The sequence below is a fragment of the Rattus rattus genome, chromosome 6 (genome assembly GCF_011064425.1).
Source record: "Rattus rattus isolate New Zealand chromosome 6, Rrattus_CSIRO_v1, whole genome shotgun sequence".
NCBI lineage: Eukaryota > Metazoa > Chordata > Mammalia > Rodentia > Muridae > Rattus > Rattus rattus.
In genome coordinates, this window is record NC_046159.1 from 78,308,718 (window position 1) to 78,329,274 (window position 20,557).

Sequence of the window (20,557 nt, forward strand, 5' to 3'; positions counted from 1 at the left end):
TCAGATTCTAGTTCTCTTATTAGCTGTTTGACTTTGACCAAGCTTTTAAAACTCCCATTGCCTTGTTCATTTTTATTCATATCATAGGAAGAGCAGTCATTTCTACTTTATGGGATGATTATAAGGACTTAAGGCATCAACACCCATAAAATGTTGACCGATACTTGGCTTCTATGTGTCTACCGATACTGAACTGTAAAATGTTAGTCATTACTCAACATTCAGAATACTCTTCTCAGTATGTCTTTTTCTATTTTCCCCTGTTCTATTCAGGGTTATCACTCTCAAGTCAATTTCAGGGAGGTGGGAGTGACAGAATAGAATCTGCTAAATGCCTAAAATACTAGGAGAAAGGGTATAAAAAAATTAGTCTCATCATAAAAATGAAAATAAAGTAAAACTTAGCAGGTAGTTGGTAGAAACAAAAAATAATCACTGAGGCATAATTAAGATGTCACCTAATGCTGTATGGTGACATCACTTAATTCATTAACTTTAACAGTACCCAAAGAAATCTCAAATTACCTTACAACTTAATATGGAGTACTACAATGATCAAGTAGAAAGGTTTAAAAAGCTTTTTACATGGATTTAGAAAAGAAGAAGAAAAAAGGAAGGGAGAAGAGAACTACAGCATAGACATTGCTCCTTCAGATCCAGTGACTATGGAAGGCTTCCATGGACAGCTTTGAACAGACACTGAAAAACAAGTAGCATGCAGGAAGGCTATCTGTACAAGGAGAATTCGGAGAACACGGATGGATGCAGGAGCAGGTTTTACTAAGGTGAGAAAGAGTAAAGACTGTAGCTTGGAACACGGTGACCAACAGAAACAGATGAGACCAGAAGGCAAGTTGGTAGGGCAAAATATTCAGAAGCTTTAAAAGATCATATTCTCCAAGCTGACTGAAACGCCATGCTATGTCTTTCACCACAGAAGGGATTAGCTTGTTCAGGCTACTGCACGGACAGTGTTCTCTGCAATGTTCCCAATGGCTATGATAGAAAACTAACTCCGATGTTCCACACCACATGACAGGATGGAGAAAATGAACTGCACATGCACGACAGAACTGTCCTTAGCCATGAAGAAGAATGCCCATATGCAGAGTTTAGATTTAGGTCTGTAAGTTGGTCTGATATATAAAGGCATTTGTTATCAAGCTTGACAATGTAAGTTCAATCTCTGGGACCCATGCATTTCAAGGAGTAAAATGATTTCCTCAAGTTGTCCTTTGGCCTCTTCACATTTACTGTTACACATAGTACTACCTCATGAACATAAATAAGTGTAATAAGAATTTAGATTTATATACATACATTCAGATATGTAGGATATGGAAATAGAAGAGAGAGTAATAAAGAGAAAGATGTTCGTTTGTCAGAAACAGATATTGTGATTCAGAGAGGCCTTAAAAGTTGTCTTAAGATAAAACTCTCTTAAGTAAATGCGTAACTGCTAACCATGACTAGTATCCATTTCAAATCAAAGCTGTTGGGTTGCCAGTAGAATAACAGAATAAATCAAAGAATTTTCAGGTGAAAGAGTATGAGAAGAGGGGATTAACGTTTTCCTGATTGTCTTAGTATATTCAAGACATGATGCGCTTTAATGTCTAAACCCATCAGATGGACAATGGGCCTCTGTTGATGATCTGAAAAGTAAGAAAAACCAGTTTCTTCCTCAGCACCATGACCTCTCAACCCCCTTGATAACTAGTTCACTCTTTCAATATTCTCCAGGACTCATCTGTTTACCTCTCTGTCTGTCTGTCTATTTAGACATAGTGTCTCTGTATGTAGTCTCAGTTGATTTAGGAATCACTATGTTGACTAAACTGGCCTGATACTCACAGACATCTTTCTTCCTTTACCTCCTGAACACTGGGATTAAAGTTGTGTCCCACCTTGGCCTCCTCTAGACTCTTAGATAATGCCTGCTAATATCACAGTCAGCATATTGCATGGCATATTTTTGTCAAGAAATTGAAGGAATGATATGCCTAAACTTCCAAACACTTAACTGTATATTTCAAAGACACAGCAAAACCTTTTTCTCATTAAAACCATTCCACAAACTAATGCCTAATATCTGTGGGGTGTTTATGTTTTACACATTCACTTCTTTTTCTATGTTAAGTTCTTTTTCCCTCTTGCCTAATCATATTCAATTCTGTATATATCTAAGAGCAAACAAATCTACATGAACACTTACTCTTCAATTATCTTTTTCTCTCTTTCCTTCATCAGAATATGTATGTATGTATGTATATATGTATATGTGTATATGTGTATGTATGTACATATATATGTATGTTCATAGGTATGTATGTAAATGTGTGTGTGTCCTCTCAAGCGTGTGTGTCTGTGTGTATAAAATGTTACACCTTCACCTCCACATTTTCCCACAATCTTGTACAGTTTATCTCTCACTCCATGCTACTTCCTGAAAAATAGGCAGAATACTGGAGGGTGATCCTCTGTGGGGAATAGGTACTGCCGCAGATTAGGACTGTTATTATATGACATAGACATTGAAAGGTAACTTCAATTCACAAATCACAGGAGTTCTAAAAGAATGCTAACAGCTAATATGTCAAATAATAGAGTTTGATATAGAACAGGCAACCAAATGAGGCAAAAATATACGTATAAACTCCCCTCAAATAACTGACTCACCCCCAAAACAGGCTACATTAGAAAATCCTAAGGAAACTGACATAATGCAACAGGTAGAAGGCCAACACAAAGAATAAAGATTGCTAGTGTCCTTTTCTGTTATGGGAGATGCATAAATGTAAATTTTATTTTACTATGCAGTTTTCTTTTCACAGCATTCATTAAGTAGGACTGGATGAGTCTATTGGACTAAATATCACAATCAAATATCTCTATCAAGCTCTTTCCTATGAAAATAGCTTTCATTGATTACAGCTGAAGTTTGGGGTACAAGATAAATATATTCTTACCTTAAAAACAAGTTCTCCTACTAGTCCGTTCCATGTCCCATCTTCTTGTGGACTTCCATATTTGTGGTCCGGTGCAACATAAATTTCATAGTTAAAACCCAGGTAGTTAGATAGGGCATCTAAAACATCAATGGAGAAGCCCTGGTATTTCTTCGGTTTTCCCAAGACATTTTCAGAGACCATTACAAAAGGCTCCTCCTACATGGAAAAAAATCTTAATGTCAATAAACATTGCTCCCTAAAAACAACAATTTATTCTTTAAAGAGTCTAGCTGACAAAGTCTAAATGCCATTTCATGCTTTGAAACAATAAACTTGGGGATAGCGTTTATACGTTATTGATGCATCCATGTTACTGAAGTGGGCTTAGTCACTTATTTCTTGTCATCTCTCAGCTCATCACTGTCATAGCACAACTGACACGAATGTAGCTAAACTTTTCAAGAACACGATTTCCTGGTCCTGCTCCTTGGGCACAACCTAGGATTCATCAACAGTGTAACTGATTTAAAGAAGCTATGATTTTACTGTCTCCATTAGACATTTTCTCCACCTGTGTGAAAATAAATTAAAACATTGACATATGCACAACTCTAAACAGCAAATATTCAAAATATGTAGTTGAATAAAATCTAAAATATCATGCATACTAGAAGTTATTTGGCAAGTAGTTTTAAAACTTTGATATAAACATATTTCATTACAAAAACAGCTTCTCTATTATAACTACTCTTTAATAAGTCATCTTTTTGATGAACTAATTTAGCAAAATTGGCAAACTGGTTTCATACCCTACCTCTTTCATCTTTTCACATTCTTTTATTTTTAATTTTATTTAATTTGGTATAGTTCTTGTGTATCCCAGAATGACCTTGAATTTACCATCCTCCTGGTCCTCCTCCAGAGTGTTGGAGTTACAGGACTCAGCCACTATTCCCAGTCTATGTAATACTGAGTGTCCAACCTATGGCTTCAGGATAGCTCACAAGTACCCTCTCCTAAATCTCACTTTGCTCCATGTGGAGCTAACACATTTGCTACTTTTAGTTTAGAACAAGTGTTAAGTGTGCAGTTGTTTTGAAACATGTTGGCAGATGACAGAAAATTCAACAATTTATTACTTAATATTCTAAACTTTTGAGGAAATAATTCAAACACATTAAAATGTACAGATATCCGTTGTTAGTATAAATAGTCCATGCAGTACATGGGGCACAACTTGAGTAGAAGCCAGTATATAGAAAAATTTCCCCCTTGAATAATTTTCCTATCAAGACACACAAAGAAGCCACTCTTGATATAAACAATAATATTTTGCTTTTGCTCTTTTTCAGAAGACAGAAGTGAACACCCTGTAAAACATTGCCTCTATTTTGGGAATACTCAAAAATTACCTGGAGAAAAGTTTTCATTCTCAGGGTGAAGAAGTTCCATTTACTGATAGTGATGCCTTTTAAAATGTTGAAAATATATAAGCGGGTATTTTATACCCAGAAAATCAGCACTTTGATGTTCCCTAACAACATGGATACTTTGGCATCTTGGTATTTATCCTGCATTTGCCATTATGGTTTCTGAAATTACCACTGTTTCTTCTCTTATCCATGTATTTATTTTTATCCATGTATTTATTTTTAAAGATATATCCATGTATTTATTTTTAAAGATATATTGTCTTAGCATCAGATCAGTCAGAAAATAGACAGTAACAGTAAAAGACAGTTAAGGGTCCCCACTCCTTTTATACAGTTATAACTCTCCCTAACATTCAGAACTACTAAGAATTAATGCAGCCTATGGCTCTCTATAACGCTTAGTGTAGCTATGTGACTAATTCCAGCTAATGCACTATAAGCCATTTGATATGTGCACCAGTTCTTGCTGTCTTCCTGTGAATTTCTAGCTTGAATGAGCATAAAATGGCTGGTGCCCTGGAGATTAGCCTGAGAATGCTACAGAGAAACAAGACAGAGAGCTGTATCTCTGATACTTGAGCTGTTGTACCAGACTAGAGTTGCCCTTTTTGGATGACTAATACATTAAAAAATAAATTCCAATCTTTTCATTGAGCTACTGAGTATTTTCCTGTTGTGGTAATATTTCATCATGATGACTAATGGTTGATTATTAGATTAGTAGATTAAATCTCCTGAGAACAAATCACACTTTGCTATATTATTGACTTTTTTACTCTTAATGGTATTATATGATACAAGATTGTAATGTGTAATTTCATGTGCTAATGTTATGTGTAAAACACATTCCATCTTGATTGGAGATTCTCTATACACTTTAAAGTTTATAGTAAAACTTTCAGGGCTTACAAACAAGCTGAGTAAGTGAAGGCATTTGCCTCACAACCTGAGTTCAACCTTAAATACATACATGGTAGAAGGAGGAGGTGACTCTCATGGGTTTTCCTCTGACTTCCACAATAGTGTTGTAGAATATACACTGCCCTCTTCCCAACAACATTAATAAATAGATAAATAAATATAATGAAAATAAAATATAACTCCTGAACAATTGTTAAAGCATTATACTCTACACTAGGTTTAGGACAGAATAAAGGACTAATCAGTGACTACATGTGGCAAACATTTTGAAGTAGCCAGTGAGGTAATAAGAAGTAGAAAAGATTATGAAAATTATAAATTAATATCAAATGTGAGGAGCATGTATATATGATCAAAGTCTAATAATTAATAGGGCCTTGCAAATCTTGCATCATGGTTTAAGTGATGATTAAAAAATCTGAACTTATTTCTTCATTTGAAGCTTGTTCCGGTGTAGGCTATAAGCTCTAAAAAGGTCATTCATGAAAGATGGTACCTGACTCTCTCGCTAAAACTCTTTAGCCCAGAGAATTCTCTGTTTTCATGGACCTACATAATATAAGACTCTTTTAGGTGAAGAAGCAATTTAATCACTAGAAAAAAGGAATAAATTTTCACATCACTGGGTTCTCAGACTGTCTGAAGTTCCACTTAGAACATGAGTTAGACTCTTCCAGACCCAATGCCATCTACTGCCTGTCCATTTATCAGGCACCTCGTCCACTACAAAGATCTGGGACTTTGCAGTCCGAACCTGTAGAACAAATCACAGTTATGGGCAGAAAATCCCAGAGCAAATCCACTGGCCTACCTACCTGACATTCACTTTCCTATGCCCCTCTGCTTCAGGGTCTCAGCAAATTAGAGGCCCTCTGGAGCAAGTCTCTCAAAAACCCAGATGACAGCACATGTTGGCAAGGATGTGGAGAAAGAGAAACACTCTTCCATTACTAGTGGGATCGCAAACTGGTACAACCCCTCTGGAAATCAATCTGGAGTTTCCTCAAAAAACTGGAAATAAATCTACCTGAAGACCCACCTATACTACTCTTGGGCATATACCCAAAGATGCCCCACCATACCGCAGAGACACATCCTACACTATGTTCATAGCAGCCCTATTTGTAATAACCAGAAGCCAGAAACAATTTAGATGGCCCACAAATGAAGAATGGATATAGAAAATGTGGTTCATTCACACAATGGAATACTATTCAGCTATTAAGAACGAGGACATCCTGAGTTTTGCAGGCAAATGCATGGAACTAGAAAATAACATCCTGAGGGAGGTACCTCTCACCCAAAAGAAAATTCATGGTATGTACTCTCTAGTAAGTGAATATTAGCCAAAAAATAAAGAATACCTAGACAGAATGCACAGAACTTAAGAAGTTTAACAAGCCAAAGGGCCCAAGTAAGGATGTTTCAATCCCACTTGGAAAGGAGAAGAAATCACAGGGAATAGAGGAAAAATGGGACCTGGGTGGGAGAGGAAAGGGGTAGGGGAAAAGGAGAACATGATCAGGTATGGGGGGGCAGAAGTGAAGCTCTGAGAGCCAGCAGAATGAATGGAAATATGCAACCTGAGGAGGTGGAAGATGTCGACCCTCTAAAATGTATCAGAGACCCGGAAGTTGAGAGATTCCCTGGATTCAAAGAGTGGGGCCTTAGATGAAATGCCCAACAGTAAAGAGAGGAAGCTTATAGAGTTCACCTCGAGTAGAAAGACAGGACATCAAGTGGAGGGATGAGTTTGTTAACCCACGTCCAAAAATCTGACCCAAAATTGTTCCTGTTTATAAAAACTGTAGGGACAAAACTAGAGAAATAGAGTGAAAGGCAGTCCAGTAACCGTCCCAACTTTGGACCCATCTCAAGAGGAGGCTTCAAGTCCTGACACTATTACTGATGCTATGGTGCGCTTACAGACATGGCTGTCCTCTGAGAAGGCCAACCAGCAGCTGACTGAGACAGAAGCAGATACTTACACCCAGCCATTGGATTAAAGTTGGAGACCCCCTAGGTTCATTAGGGAGAGGCTAGAAGAAGCTGCAGAGGAGGGCGACCCTGTAGAAGGATCAGCAGTCTCAACTAATATGGACCCCTGAGATCTCTCAGACACTGAGCCACCAACCAGGCAGTCAGTATACAGGAGCTAGTCCTAGGTCCCCGACACACATATAGCAGAGGACTGCCTGTTCTGGCCTCAGTGGGAGAAGATGTTCCTAACCTTCAAAAGACTTGAGGCCCCAGGGAGAGTGGTGGACTGGTGAGGGGACATCTTCCTGGAGACAGTGGGGAGGAGAAATGGGATGAGGAAATGTGGAAAGGGGAGTGGGAAGGGAGCAACGGCTGGATTATAAAACAATAAAAGTAATACAAAATAAATTTAAAAAGGTTTCAGAACAAAACTTGTCAGAAGTGATAAGAAAGAATGTGCCAAACTCATCAAATATACTCAGAACATACTACAATCCCAAACATTTTCACAATAAACTCAGAGACAACCAATTTCATAAAAAAAATCACCAGCTCTAAAATCACACATTTTCCTTAATAATGTAAGTTTAAGAAAATATGTAAGTTTAAGACCTTCCTCTCACCATCACTCATTCTTATAAAATCTAGAGAAAATCTGAAGTTAAATGACATTGTAAGTCAAATAGACCAAACAAACATTTACAGAATTTTTCACCCAAACACTGAAGAATACCCCTTCTCCTCAGCAGCTTACAGAATGTTCTCCAAAACTGACCACCTAGGAGGACATAAAGCAACTCTCAATAGACACAAAAAGTGAAATAAAATCCTGCATATCATCTGACAACATAGGTACTAAAGCTGGATATCAACAGTTAGTAGAGAATATGCAAACTCATGGAGAGGAAACTATTGAATGAAAACTCCATCAAGAAGGAATCAATAAGAAAATGAACACCTCCTCCTGAAATGGAAAAAAAAGAAAACAAAGCATACCAAAAATCTTTGGACAGAGAAAAGGCAACTGGAACAGTAAAGTTTATAACTCTAAGAGTCCACATCAAGAAACTGCAGTGACTTCATATTAATAATACTTGAAATATTACAAATAAAAGCCTGTAAATAAATAATTAATCCAATAAAAATATTTTAAAAAAGAAAAAAGAAAAGAACACTGAGAACAGATGGGAAGAAATAATCAAACTCAAAACTGAAGTTAATGAAATGGAAATGAAAAATTACAAAGAATTAATAAATAGTTGGTTCTTCAAAAATGAATAAAATTGATAAATATTTAGCATAATTTGCCTAAGGATAGATGGGGTTATCCAAATTAACGATATAAGAAATAAAAAGAGCAACATTGCAAAGGATACCTAGGGAAAGGAAAGAATCATAAAGTCATGCTTTTTAAGTCTATAGTCCTATGAATATGGAAAATCTGAGAGAAATCTCTCTCTCTCTCTCTCTCTCTCTCTCTCTCTCTCCACACACACACACACACACACACACACACACACACACACAAACACACACACACATATGAGGTCCTATCAAAGTTAAATGAATATGAAGTAAATAATTTAAATAGACCCATAATATCTAGTGAGATAAAGGCAGTAATTAAGAATTTTCTAACTAATAAAAGCTTGGGGCAAATGGGATTCAGTGCACAGTTCTACCAAACCTTCAAAGAGGAGTCAACAATAGTACTCAAATTATTCCATAAAAGGAAAACCGAAGGAAGATTTCTAAATTCTTTTTCTGATACTATTCTTACCCTGATATCAAAACCAGACAAAAATGCAACAAAAATTAAATTACTGATATTAAATTGTGATTATTAAATTATTAGAGACAAATATAAGTTTATCATACAAACAAATATACAAAACAAAGAAAAATAAAGCAAACCAAAAATACTCTCTACAATACTTACAAACTAAAATAAAAGGACATAAAAATCATTATCTAGCATTACAAAGTTGGAAGAAAGACAATTTTATTTAATGGTGTTATCCTAGTAGATCAATCACAGTCCAGAGCAAGCTCCATATACAGGTCAATATAAACTGTACAATAGGATGTTTTTAAAGAAGAGAAAAAAGAACATGAAGCTGGAGAGGTAGGAATGTAAGGAATATAAAAAAGAGATTGTGGAGGGATTAAAATATAAAAATTAAAATATGGGATAGAAAAGCCTTAACTAATAAAAATTAAGAAATATACTATATTGCATAGCACAATTTTTAGGAATAAATTTATTCATTACTTTATATGAATAAATTATAGATAATAATGAATGAATATTTGGATAGGAAATACTAGCTACACCCTTTCAGTTTTGCTTATACTCTTGGCAGCTATTCTTTAACTTACTACATTGCTATATTTTCTTTCTTTTTTTGCTTTCTTACATTCCCTCCTGCCCTGTATTAACCATAGATACTTATCTCACACAACATAATCTAGTCCTCCCAGTTCCACCCACCTCCCTTCCCATCTGGATCTAGTCCCTTTCAGTCTCATTAAAAAAAGAACAGGCTTCTAATAGATAACAACAAAACATAACAAAATAAAATATAAGATAAAGCAAAACCATAGTATCAAAGTTGGACAAGTACATCCAACAGAAAAATAAAAGATTTCCAAGAAAAAGGCACAAGAATCAGAGGTCCACTCATTTACACATTCAGGCAGTCCATAAAAGTACTAGCCGAAAGCTCTAGTGTGTATGCAGGGGACCTGGTGCAGACCTACGTGGGCCCTCTGGTGGTTGCTTCCAACTCTAAGTTCATATGAGCTTTGCTTGGTCTTGTTAGAGCAGTGTTTCTCAACCTTCATAATGTTGCAACCCTTTAACTCTGTTCCGCATGTTGTGGTGTTCCCTGATCAAAAAATTATTTTATTGCTACTTTGAAAATGTATTTTGATACTGTTATGAATCATAAATGTTAGTATCTGATATGCAGAATATCTGATATGAGATCCCCACCCAAAAGAGTCGTGGTCCACAGGGTGAGAGCTACTGGTTTAGACGGCATTATTGTTTAGGTCCTCCATCCCTCCTGATCCTGGACTCTTCCTCCCTCCACTTCTACTGGTTCTCTGAGCTTTGAGGAAAGGAGTTTGACGAAGACATATCATTTAAAGTTGTGTGATCTCTGTCTCTGTCTCTGTCTCTGTCTCTGTCTCTGTCTCTCTCTCTCTCTCTTCTTTCTCTCTCTCTCTGTGTGTGTGTGTGTGTGTGTGTGTGTGAGATGTATGGTTAAGGTTCTCTGTATTTGTTCCTCATCTGCTTGTAGGATGAAGCCTCTCTGATGATAGCCAAATAAGGTACTGATCTATGAGTACAGCAGAACATCATTAACAGGCATTTTATTGTTACTTTTTTTTTAGAACAGTAGTATTTGGTTTTGCATGAAATCTCTGAACCATCTAGACTCTTCTTCTTGGTTACACAAGCAATGTCAGTGTGGGTTGGAGCTCATGGAATGGGTCTTAATTCAAATCAGACATCAATTGGTTGCTTCCATAAGGTTGGTGTAACCTTGGTCTTACCTTATTTTGAAGGGATTATAGATTGGAGACCAAAGGTTTTGTGCTTGGATTTTTTCTTACTTCTGGTAGCCTCCTGAGTGCCTTTCCAGATCACAGACACTAGAATATGCAGTTGAGGGTTCTATGTAGGAGCAAGCTCAAGCTCTCCCAGCTTGTTGAGTTACACAGATATGCTGTCTTTAGTGATGGGGACTTTCTGACAGTTTGTGGAGAACTACCTATTATCTTGGCTACAGCCTTAGTTATTAGGGGAATTCCCAATATATTGATATTGTTTTTCACTATGATAAATTTCTTCTCAAAAGTGAATTTGATTCCACTTTAAAGTAAATACTGATACAAATAGATGTATCTCACAGGTGTGTTTTCAAAATCTCTTGCTAGTAGCAGCAACTAGAATTGATTAAAAGTGCTAAATAGAAGTGGTTATATTAAGGATCCTTTTAAGGAAAGTTGATGAATTATTGATGAACATGCCTTTTAAATTTTATACCCTAAATAAACTTTTATTATATCCTATCATTCCTTATCCAGATCAATGTTTTAAAAGCTTTATTCTTAAGCTTCATTACAGATTTGGATCATTATTCATAAATTCTAACTCAGGCCCATTGTTCTCTGGAAGGACAAGGAGTCAATATACCAGAGAGGTAAACACAGTGAAATTAGATTAAAGCTCTGGAAACTATAATAAACGACGTACATGTGCTCTGCTGTGGCAATATCTGGTTTGATTGAAGCATTTTTATATATGCACCTATTTTCAAAATTTATGCACTCATTGACATATCCATTTAATATCCATTCAGCAGCTACTGCTTCAAATCTTGTGCTTAATAGAGTAGGCTGAGTTTAGAAGCCATGCATACCGCCATCAAAGAACTATAGCCAAGAGAAGGATGTGTCCTCAATGCACTGAAGATGCAAAGAATGAACAGCAGGATTGGTGTCAAGAAAGCAACAGAAAGAGAAGGTGCAAAACAGATAAAAAAGAATAATTACAATTTAGGAGCTAACAGTTACCCATTCTTAATAGACGAGAAAACAAAAGTAAACAGTATTAGTTCAAAGACATACAGTGGGCTATAAAAAAGGGAGATGCCAAAACCTGTGTATCTTCAACTTTGCTTGTCTGTATTTTATATTTTGCATTTTTTGCTCAAAAGCCAAGACTATAGACTTATACAAAATTAAAACACAATTTCACATAGTGTTACAGTAATATAGTGCCTGTAGAATCTGAAGGAGAAAGAAAACAAGACAAATAATCTAACAACAACCAAATCTAGTCGACAGTCCCTTTAGAGAGAGGTTCTCCATTTTAGGCTTCACACTATTGCTTCATAGGAGTTTTAAACGTAGTGTTTAAAAAATAAAACAAAAACAAACAACCACATAAACATCCATCAAGACAAACAAAAAGCTGCATACTTGATGCAAAAGGTACAATACTTCAGACTGTAGAACTAACAGACCGACTCCAGGACTGCGGAGTGTCTCTGGACAACAGCTAGAATGCCAGACATGAATTATAAGGACAGTAGCATGTGTTTAGAAAATGAGTGGAAAGCATTCTACCTGCTAGAAAACTGGACTATATCTGAAGTGCCGTCATGTTTAGAATAGGACTGTTTAGAAATTTGAGAGTCAGAAAAGATAATGACCTATCTCAGACCATAGTGGCTGAGTTTCTTATGGGATTACAGTACAGCAAAGAAAGAATTAATGAACTGAAATAGGTAGAACCTAATAGAATAAAAGTATAAAGAGAAATCTCAGTGTGAGAAAAGATAGAGGAGAAACAAAGAGTCTGAGAACTTGAAATGCTGTGAAGCAGGTAGAGAACTAGGAACTACCACTCACTCTTGCTGACTGTGTAAACCAGCAGAACTACTTTGGAAACACTTTCATACACATGGCAGAGAATCGAGATGCTCAGGCATGAGTTAAGAACACCTGCTCTTGAGCAATCCATAGACATATTTCTCCTATGAAGATGTTTATATATTTGGCTTGGGTGCATGTTAAAAGAAGTATATAATTATGTCTAAGAAATAGTCAGAAGCTGAAAAGAACCAAGATGTCCTTCAACAGAGGAACAGATATAGAAAATTTGGTACATTTACATAATGGAGTACTACTCAGCTATTAAAAACAATAACTCTATGAAATACTCAGGCAAATGGATGGAACTAGAAAATATCATCCTGAGTGAGGTAACCTAATCACAAAAGAACACATATGTTATGCACTCACTGATAAATGGATATGAGCCCAGAAGCTCAGAATACTCAAGAAAGAATTCAGAGACTACAAAAAGGCCAAAGTGTGAATGCTTCAGTCCTTCTTAGAACGGGGAACAAAATACTCACAGGAGAAAATATGGAGACAAAGTGTGGAGCAGAGACTGAAGGAAAGGCCATCCAGAGACTGCCACATCTGGGGATCCATTGCATATACAGACATCAAACCCAGACACTATTGTGGATGCCAAGAAGTGCTTGCTGACAGGAGCCTGATATAGCTATCTCCTGAGAGACACTGCCAGAGCCTGACAAATACAGAGGTGAATGCTCATAGCCAACCACTATACTGAATGCCGGTTCCCCAAAGGAGGAATTAGAGAAAGGACTGAAGGAGCTGAACAGGTTTGCAACCCAGAGGTAGAACAACAATATCAACTAACCAGAACCCCAAGAGCTCCTAGGGACTAAACCACTAACCGAAGAGTACACATAGAGGGACCCTGGGCTCCAGTTGCATATGTAGCAGAGGATGACCTTGTTGGGCATCAATGGGAGGAGAGGCCCTTGGTCCTATGAAGTCTCAGTGCCCCAGTGTAGGGAAATGCCAGGGCAGGGAGTCGGGAGGGAGTGTGTGGGTGGGGGAGCACCTTTCTGGAGAGGAAACTGGGAAAGGAGATAATATTTGAAATGTAAATAAAGAAAATATCCAATAAAAATGAATGTCAATAGGAGCACTAGAATAGACAATAGACATATCTGGAAATAATAAAAAAAATCCCAGTGCCCATCAAAATGGAAAGATGAAATTCACTGTGGTGTACTAATGATTCAAATATCAAATAGCTTAAAATGTAAAGAAGTGGAACTGTACATTAGCATGAATACATTTTTAATGACTTAATTAAAAAATTCCTATAAAACATATATTAATCTGATTTATAAAATATCCCTAACTAGGTGCAATTACATTACTTAAGTATCCTAGCTTTTATAGTGGACACACTGTAAAGAAAGTCAACCCTCTAATGGTTAAGCTTAGGACCCTAGGGACAAAGCAATCAGGAAAATGTAAAAGTGTAAGTTATTCTTGTCACAATGAAAATTTCTCCCTTTTGAATTGTTAGATATTTATTAATGGTTTATGATTTTTTTTGGGGGGGTACATATGTTACTTTCCCTGCCAGGGAGTGGGACTGCCTACAGTGGACAAGTCTTCCCATCTCAATTACCTTAATGACAATATCCCCTAGAGGCATGCCTGAGGCCTGTCTACCTGGTAATGCTAGTGCTCCTCTAGCTGTCAGTGGAAGCTAGCCGCAATTATCCTATATTGTTCAGTAAACAAAAACAAGGGGTAACTTGTGAAGAGGGACCAGAAGATGGGGTGTGTATAAGCCAGTCGCTTCTTTAGTAAAAAGCTTCTGTGAAAGATTAGAATACCATGCAATAGTAAGAATACAGTGTTGTGTGATTTGGAGCAAGAACAGAACAAGAATCCCTTTGCAATATCCCAGATGAATGGAGTTTGTAGACTGTTTCTATTTAACACATATTTTCAAAGTCTTAAGTATGCAGTTCTGAGTCTTCTACTCTAGGAACAGAGGCAGGGAGTTCAGGGGAGAGGAAATCATAAATTCCAGCTGTTAAAATTCATTTTCTAGCAATTAGTTTCAAAGAATATTAATAGGATTTGATTCTAAACTGGTGCAGAGCTGTCTAAGATGAAATGAAAACAAGTTACAGAACCCAGTAAGCCGATCCTTTGTGTGACAGCTTCTCTAGGTGTAGGGTTCTGTGACTAAAATAACAACTGCCACGGGAAGGCAGCACTTTATAATTCTGAGGACATTAGCTTCACAATCCGTAGACCTGCCTGTGGGACAGGGCATTGCAGAACTGGAGCACTTTTATATTATCAAAGATTTATTCACATCACTTGTAACATCATTTGATAATAACTTCATAATTCTAAACTTGTATTCAGTCACTTAAAAAATCTCGTGCTAATTGCTTAGTTGATTCACAGCACTGCACGTCCCTTGCAGATCTCGTGGTTAATTCTCACTTTAATTGTCGCTGGTGATAGAGGTTTGTTTTAAGTATGGTGTTTTTGATGAGTACAATCTGCAAGCTCTCCTGCCAAAGCTCTATTAAGGATTATTAGAAGCCTTCATAATGCATGACTGCCCAGAATGTCAGGATGGCCCACACCAGGGACAAGTTGCTAGAAATGCCTTAAAATTCTGCTCACACACAACTCAAAGCCATTATGGAGAGAATGAGAATATTTCTAAATGGTTTCTTCAAAAATGTTGTGCCATAAAACATGTTCTTGGCCGTAGCAAACAAGAGTTGTCTTTGTGCATGGTGGGAGCTCACATTTTGCTTAGTGATGACACATTCTATTTTGATATATGCAGAATTAATGACTACCATTCCCCTTGGGGGAAAACTCATTATCTCTTCTAAAGAATATATGAACATTTTGTAAGTTCAAAACAGCAGCGATAGGGAATTTGCTACTAAGGCGATAGAATAAGAGATCAAATGTAAGGAGCTGCAGGAGAGAAAGAAGCCACTCTATGGGTATGAGGAAGATACCCCCAGCAACTCAGGAGGGAAGAAGAGAAGTCATAGTGAAAACTGAAGGAAACATTGTAAAGGGAAGTTTTGTAGGAAGATCTGACATAGAAGCAGCTGCTTCACAAATGTGGGACGGCGGGCTCTGTGATTCCTGGTCAAAATAGATCGAATCCCCAGAGACCCTAAAGGATGGCAGGAGCATCCCCAATCTCTCAAGAAATCAGGCTCCACCCCCTTCCAGCCCACTGTAGAGAGATCAGTAGAGATAGATTAGCCATGTAGGGCAACGCCCCAAGCCCCTCCTCTACAGATGAGGAAGTGACCACAGGTCATGTAGGGTCAATGCGGATCAGTCACATGCCCCCAAATATGTAGATGAGGTTTTCCCAAGCTCTCAGGCCAAACCAGTAGGAAGTACTTCCTGTCAGAACCTGACCCAGTCCATAACTATATTTATGAATTCTATTCAAAAGGATTAAAAGTGTGTGCAGAAATTATTCCATCTGAGAGCTTTTGCCATAAAGAGCTGTAACACCGCTGCTTGGGGAAAAGGTCTGCTCTCCCGAAATCACCTTCAGAATCTCTCTTGCACCCCTCACTGGCTAATCCATCTCCTGTTGGCTCAGCCTGGCCAGAACCAAAGTGGCAGTGGTGGAAAGGATGGCAGAGCAGCACCAAAGCGGAGGTGGCAAAAGTAGTCCCCCTCCCTGCCAGAGTTTTCTCCCCTTTGCCTGAACCCATGAACCTAGCCCATCTCCATAGAAAGCCTCCAGCTCGCAGCCCCACACAAAAATATGGGACTGAATTTAGTTTTTTCTTCTATTTACATATGGAGTGTTTGCCTATGTATGTATGTAAATATGTATGTATGTATGCATGTATGTATGTATGTATGTATGTATGTATGTGCACCATATGAGTGCCTATTGCCTATGAAGTCGTAAGGAGTAGGTTAGATGCATGAAACTGCAGTGACAAATGGTTGTAAGCTGCCGTTTGGGTGCTGGAAACCAAACTCGTATGCAAGAGGAGCAATGCCCTTAACCACTGAGCCATCTGCCTAGTCAAAGCTTAGTTTAATAGTCATTGAATAGATACAAATCAGACAATAAGATTATAATTGTTAACAGCATAAGTAAATTAATATGTGTACATTTATATTCTATATCATATATATACACACAACCTCAAATGTTATATATTACTTCTGATTTCTATTTTGTGCTCAGTTATTTAAGTGAAAAAAAAAACCTTTAGGTTGGAGGTAAAACTGTCAGTATACAAAATATTTTTAAAAATGAAATCTTTGATTTTAGACATTGCTTTCGAAAAGGCCACATATCACATGACATTAGAATCTAAATGGCGAATGAGCAAAATTACTTTTGTACATGAGAATTTGAATTGACAGTATTATTCTACAACTGGGGATTAAAGGTTCTGTAGACTCCAAGGTGATTAGCACAACACTCAGCTCACTGCTGTTCCTGACTGCTTTCTCGAGAATACATCTAGAAGTGCACAGCAGTGTTTGTAGAGTGCACAGTACACTCTGGAGCATTTGCAAAGGACACCAGGCAGGTAACTTTGAGAGATTCATTATCTGAAGGAAAATAAATGACAGCATCCTGCTTCTGTGCAGAGATGGGCTGTACCAGATCACAGAAATAAGAAACTCTGTTAAACTCTTTAAAGACATCAGTAACTTTTTGACTTCAAAGTGAGAGCGATATTTCTAAACTCTAGCTGATGTGGCCATGTTCTCATTATGATATTATAAAATATTAATGGTCAAAATTTATGATAATACCTATTTTCTGACAGGGTACAGAAACACTTAGGTAACACAAATTGTGACTAATTGAATATACCAAGAATACATGCAAGTATTAAAAGCAAATTCCAAGTAAAAATTTAAAAATATTTTGGGAATAGTGACATATTTAACCAAATCTATGAACATTATAGGGAAATTTCATAACCTCAGTTATTTATTTGATTACAAGTTGAGTGCTAATTCCAAATAGAAGCTAAAAGTAAAGTTGTTTACAAATAAAAGAACATCTTCCCTATAAGCCTACTTGATAGAGAAAGGGCAAACAATAACACAAATAATCTTATGTGGATTATACGGAATGCACCCATAAACATACTATTGTATGTGGTGTTTTCGTGTGTTTTCTATTGCTGTGATTAAAAACTATGACCAAAAGAAACCCAGGGAGGTAAAGTGCATTTTTATCTTATATATCCCAATTACAGCCTTGATAGTGATTTAAGAGAATTCAAGGCACGAACTCAAAGCAGGAACCTGGAGGCTGTTATTGAAGAAGAGACCACAGAGCAGTGCTGTGTGCTAGCCTGTTTCTCATGGCTCACTCAACCTGCTTTCCTCTACAACACAGAACCACATGCCTCAGAGTGGCATCACCTCTAGGGCACTGGTGTCTTCCACATGAAGCACTAATCAAGAAAACACCCCACAGATTTGTCCACAGACTAATTTGATGGAGGAATTTCCTTACCTGGGGCTCCCTCTTCTTAAATAAACTCCATCTTGTGTCAAGTTGACAAGAGAGAAAAAGAAAAGAATATGAAGACCACCAGCACATGTGGTAATGAGTGCTGAGAAGAACAACTAATAACCCAGGCAAGGAATCTGTGAGAATGGGTTCTAAGAGCCTCTATAAACCCAGCATTCATCATGCAGGATGAGTGCATAGACTCTGGGTGAGAGTTTCAGGATCCTTTTAAGAGAATAGTCATTGTGTGTTTAGAGCCAATGGCTTAAAAGCCACGTGTCTGTGTAGGGCAAAGATGAAAGGATTTGGAGGCCATTATAAGTTTATACAGCTGCGTTCCTTCAACAGAGATGGAAAACCATGGAGATGTGTATCGGATGGGCACGGAGCTGAGGAGGAACATGGTATGACATTTCTTAACAATTAACTAGACCATGGATGATTAAATTGACAGGAAGAAGCAAGAGAAGAAACTACTAAATCATGACTTCTGAAGGAAATCTAGGTATGCATTTTGGAGGTGGAGTTGCTGTGACTGGCAGTTTTGGGTAGGTATGAAAAGAAGTTATTATCCTATGCTCCTAGAGATCCACAGTAAAAGCTTAGTATTGGAGAAGAGCAAGGGCTTCTGAGAGTATGCATGGATGCGTTGTGTTTGGACTGTGTATCATGGCAATTCTATTAGAGGAACTAACATTTTGAATCAATAAAGGAAAAGTCCTCAATGTGAACATTCAATACAGAATCAAAGACAGTATTTTGTGAAGACTCAAAGCACTGAAAACAAAATTAATACACATTCAGAGTTGTTAACAGGAAAGGAGAAAATGTGTACTTGTATAAAATCCTGAAAAATTATTACTTACAGTCATTTAAGAGAGAAATAAAATTTATTATAAAAGTAATAACTATTAAAGTCATCATATCATTTGGTGCTTAGATGCTGAGAAGACATAGTTTAATAGCAACAATTGACAGTGAACTATTTACTTTTGTTCTCTTAAAGCACCTTTGGGAAATTCAAATTAGAATAAGAAAAAAACATTATTTATCTTTTATCAGATTGGCAACCACGAAAGAGAATGCTAATCTTTTTGAGCAGCATGTGGGACATGGGCTTCTCAGACACCAATTAGGGGAATTCAAGTCAAAGCTTGTATATCGGCTCATGCTAGTAAACCCTACGGGTGGCAAATGGTGACAAGAGGATCACCATGAGTTTGAGGTCAGTCCCTTATAGAATGAGATGCTGCCCATAATTGCAAATCCACAAATATAAACAGAAAGCTTTTCCATAAGCAAATTGACAATCAGAGAGTGAAGATCTACAAGTACTCTTTTGTTTTGACTGCAATTCCACAGCTCAGGAAAACAATATCATTCAAGGAAACAAATCTCAAACAAACTTAAGAGTGTATCTGAAAGGTGGTGGTGTGGAAACATCTTAAATGTTCCAGAAATTTGACTGGCAAGCTTAGAAAAGTGTAAGATATTTTAGTCAAGTCTGTTGTATGACTTTCTCTCCCTTCAGTGCTTCCAAACCCTTCATTCAGACATCTGTTTAGAGCTGGGCTTCAGGTCATTTTTATTAGAAATGCGAATCTAAGTTTAAGAATTATTTGTGTCTCTTTGTGTGGCAAGAGATTCAAAATATCACTGTAATAAAATTGCTTTTGACTGCATCCCTACCGTTTGATGAATGAAATATAAAATTGTCAAGTCGTTGTAGTTAGAATGCTAGCACTGGAAGACAGTCCTGTGAATAAGCTAATGGGTATTTGAATTGGCTATAAAATGTATTCATTAAGTAGCTGAGAAAGCATCGCTCATACCTCTTAGGTGAAACACTCTCATTGCACTACAAATTTAATGTGTATTTTGATAAATGGGAAGAAAATATCCAAAACTACCCACAACATTACACATGCTTTAAAATAAATAACAATAGTGTAAATACTAACACCAACAAATATCATTTAGGATATAATCTGCATGAAGTACTTTCAAGTGGTTTTGTACATTAATATCAAATAGTTCTATTCATTTGAAGCTATAATTACTTTGATTTTTATAGATAAGGTCACTTAGTTTAGGTAGTGACAGACAATGTGTGTGCGTGTGTGTGTGTGTTTTGTTTTGTTTTGTTTTTTTTTTTTATTAACTTGAGTATTTCTTATTTACATTTCGAGTGTTATTCCCTTTCCTGGTTTCCGGGCCAACATTCCCCTAGCCCCTCCCCCTCCCCTTCTTTATGGGTGTTTCCCTCCCCACCCTCCCCCCATTGCCGCCCTCCCCCCAACAGTCTAGTTCACTGGGGGTTCAGTCTTAGCAGGACCCAGGGCTTCCCCTTACACTAGTGA

General features: G+C 37.2%; 1 protein-coding gene across 2 annotated transcripts in view; it reads right to left on the reverse strand.

The window, feature by feature from the left end:
• Grid2 (glutamate ionotropic receptor delta type subunit 2) overlaps positions 1-20,557 on the reverse strand; it is a 1,431,657-nt gene that overhangs the window by 345,239 nt on the left and 1,065,861 nt on the right. For both annotated transcript variants that reach the window (XM_032906395.1, XM_032906394.1), the window contains exon 10: positions 2,970-3,167. In XM_032906395.1, the coding sequence (XP_032762286.1) occupies positions 2,970-3,167 (198 nt within the window). The remainder of the gene's footprint in view (positions 1-2,969; positions 3,168-20,557) is intronic.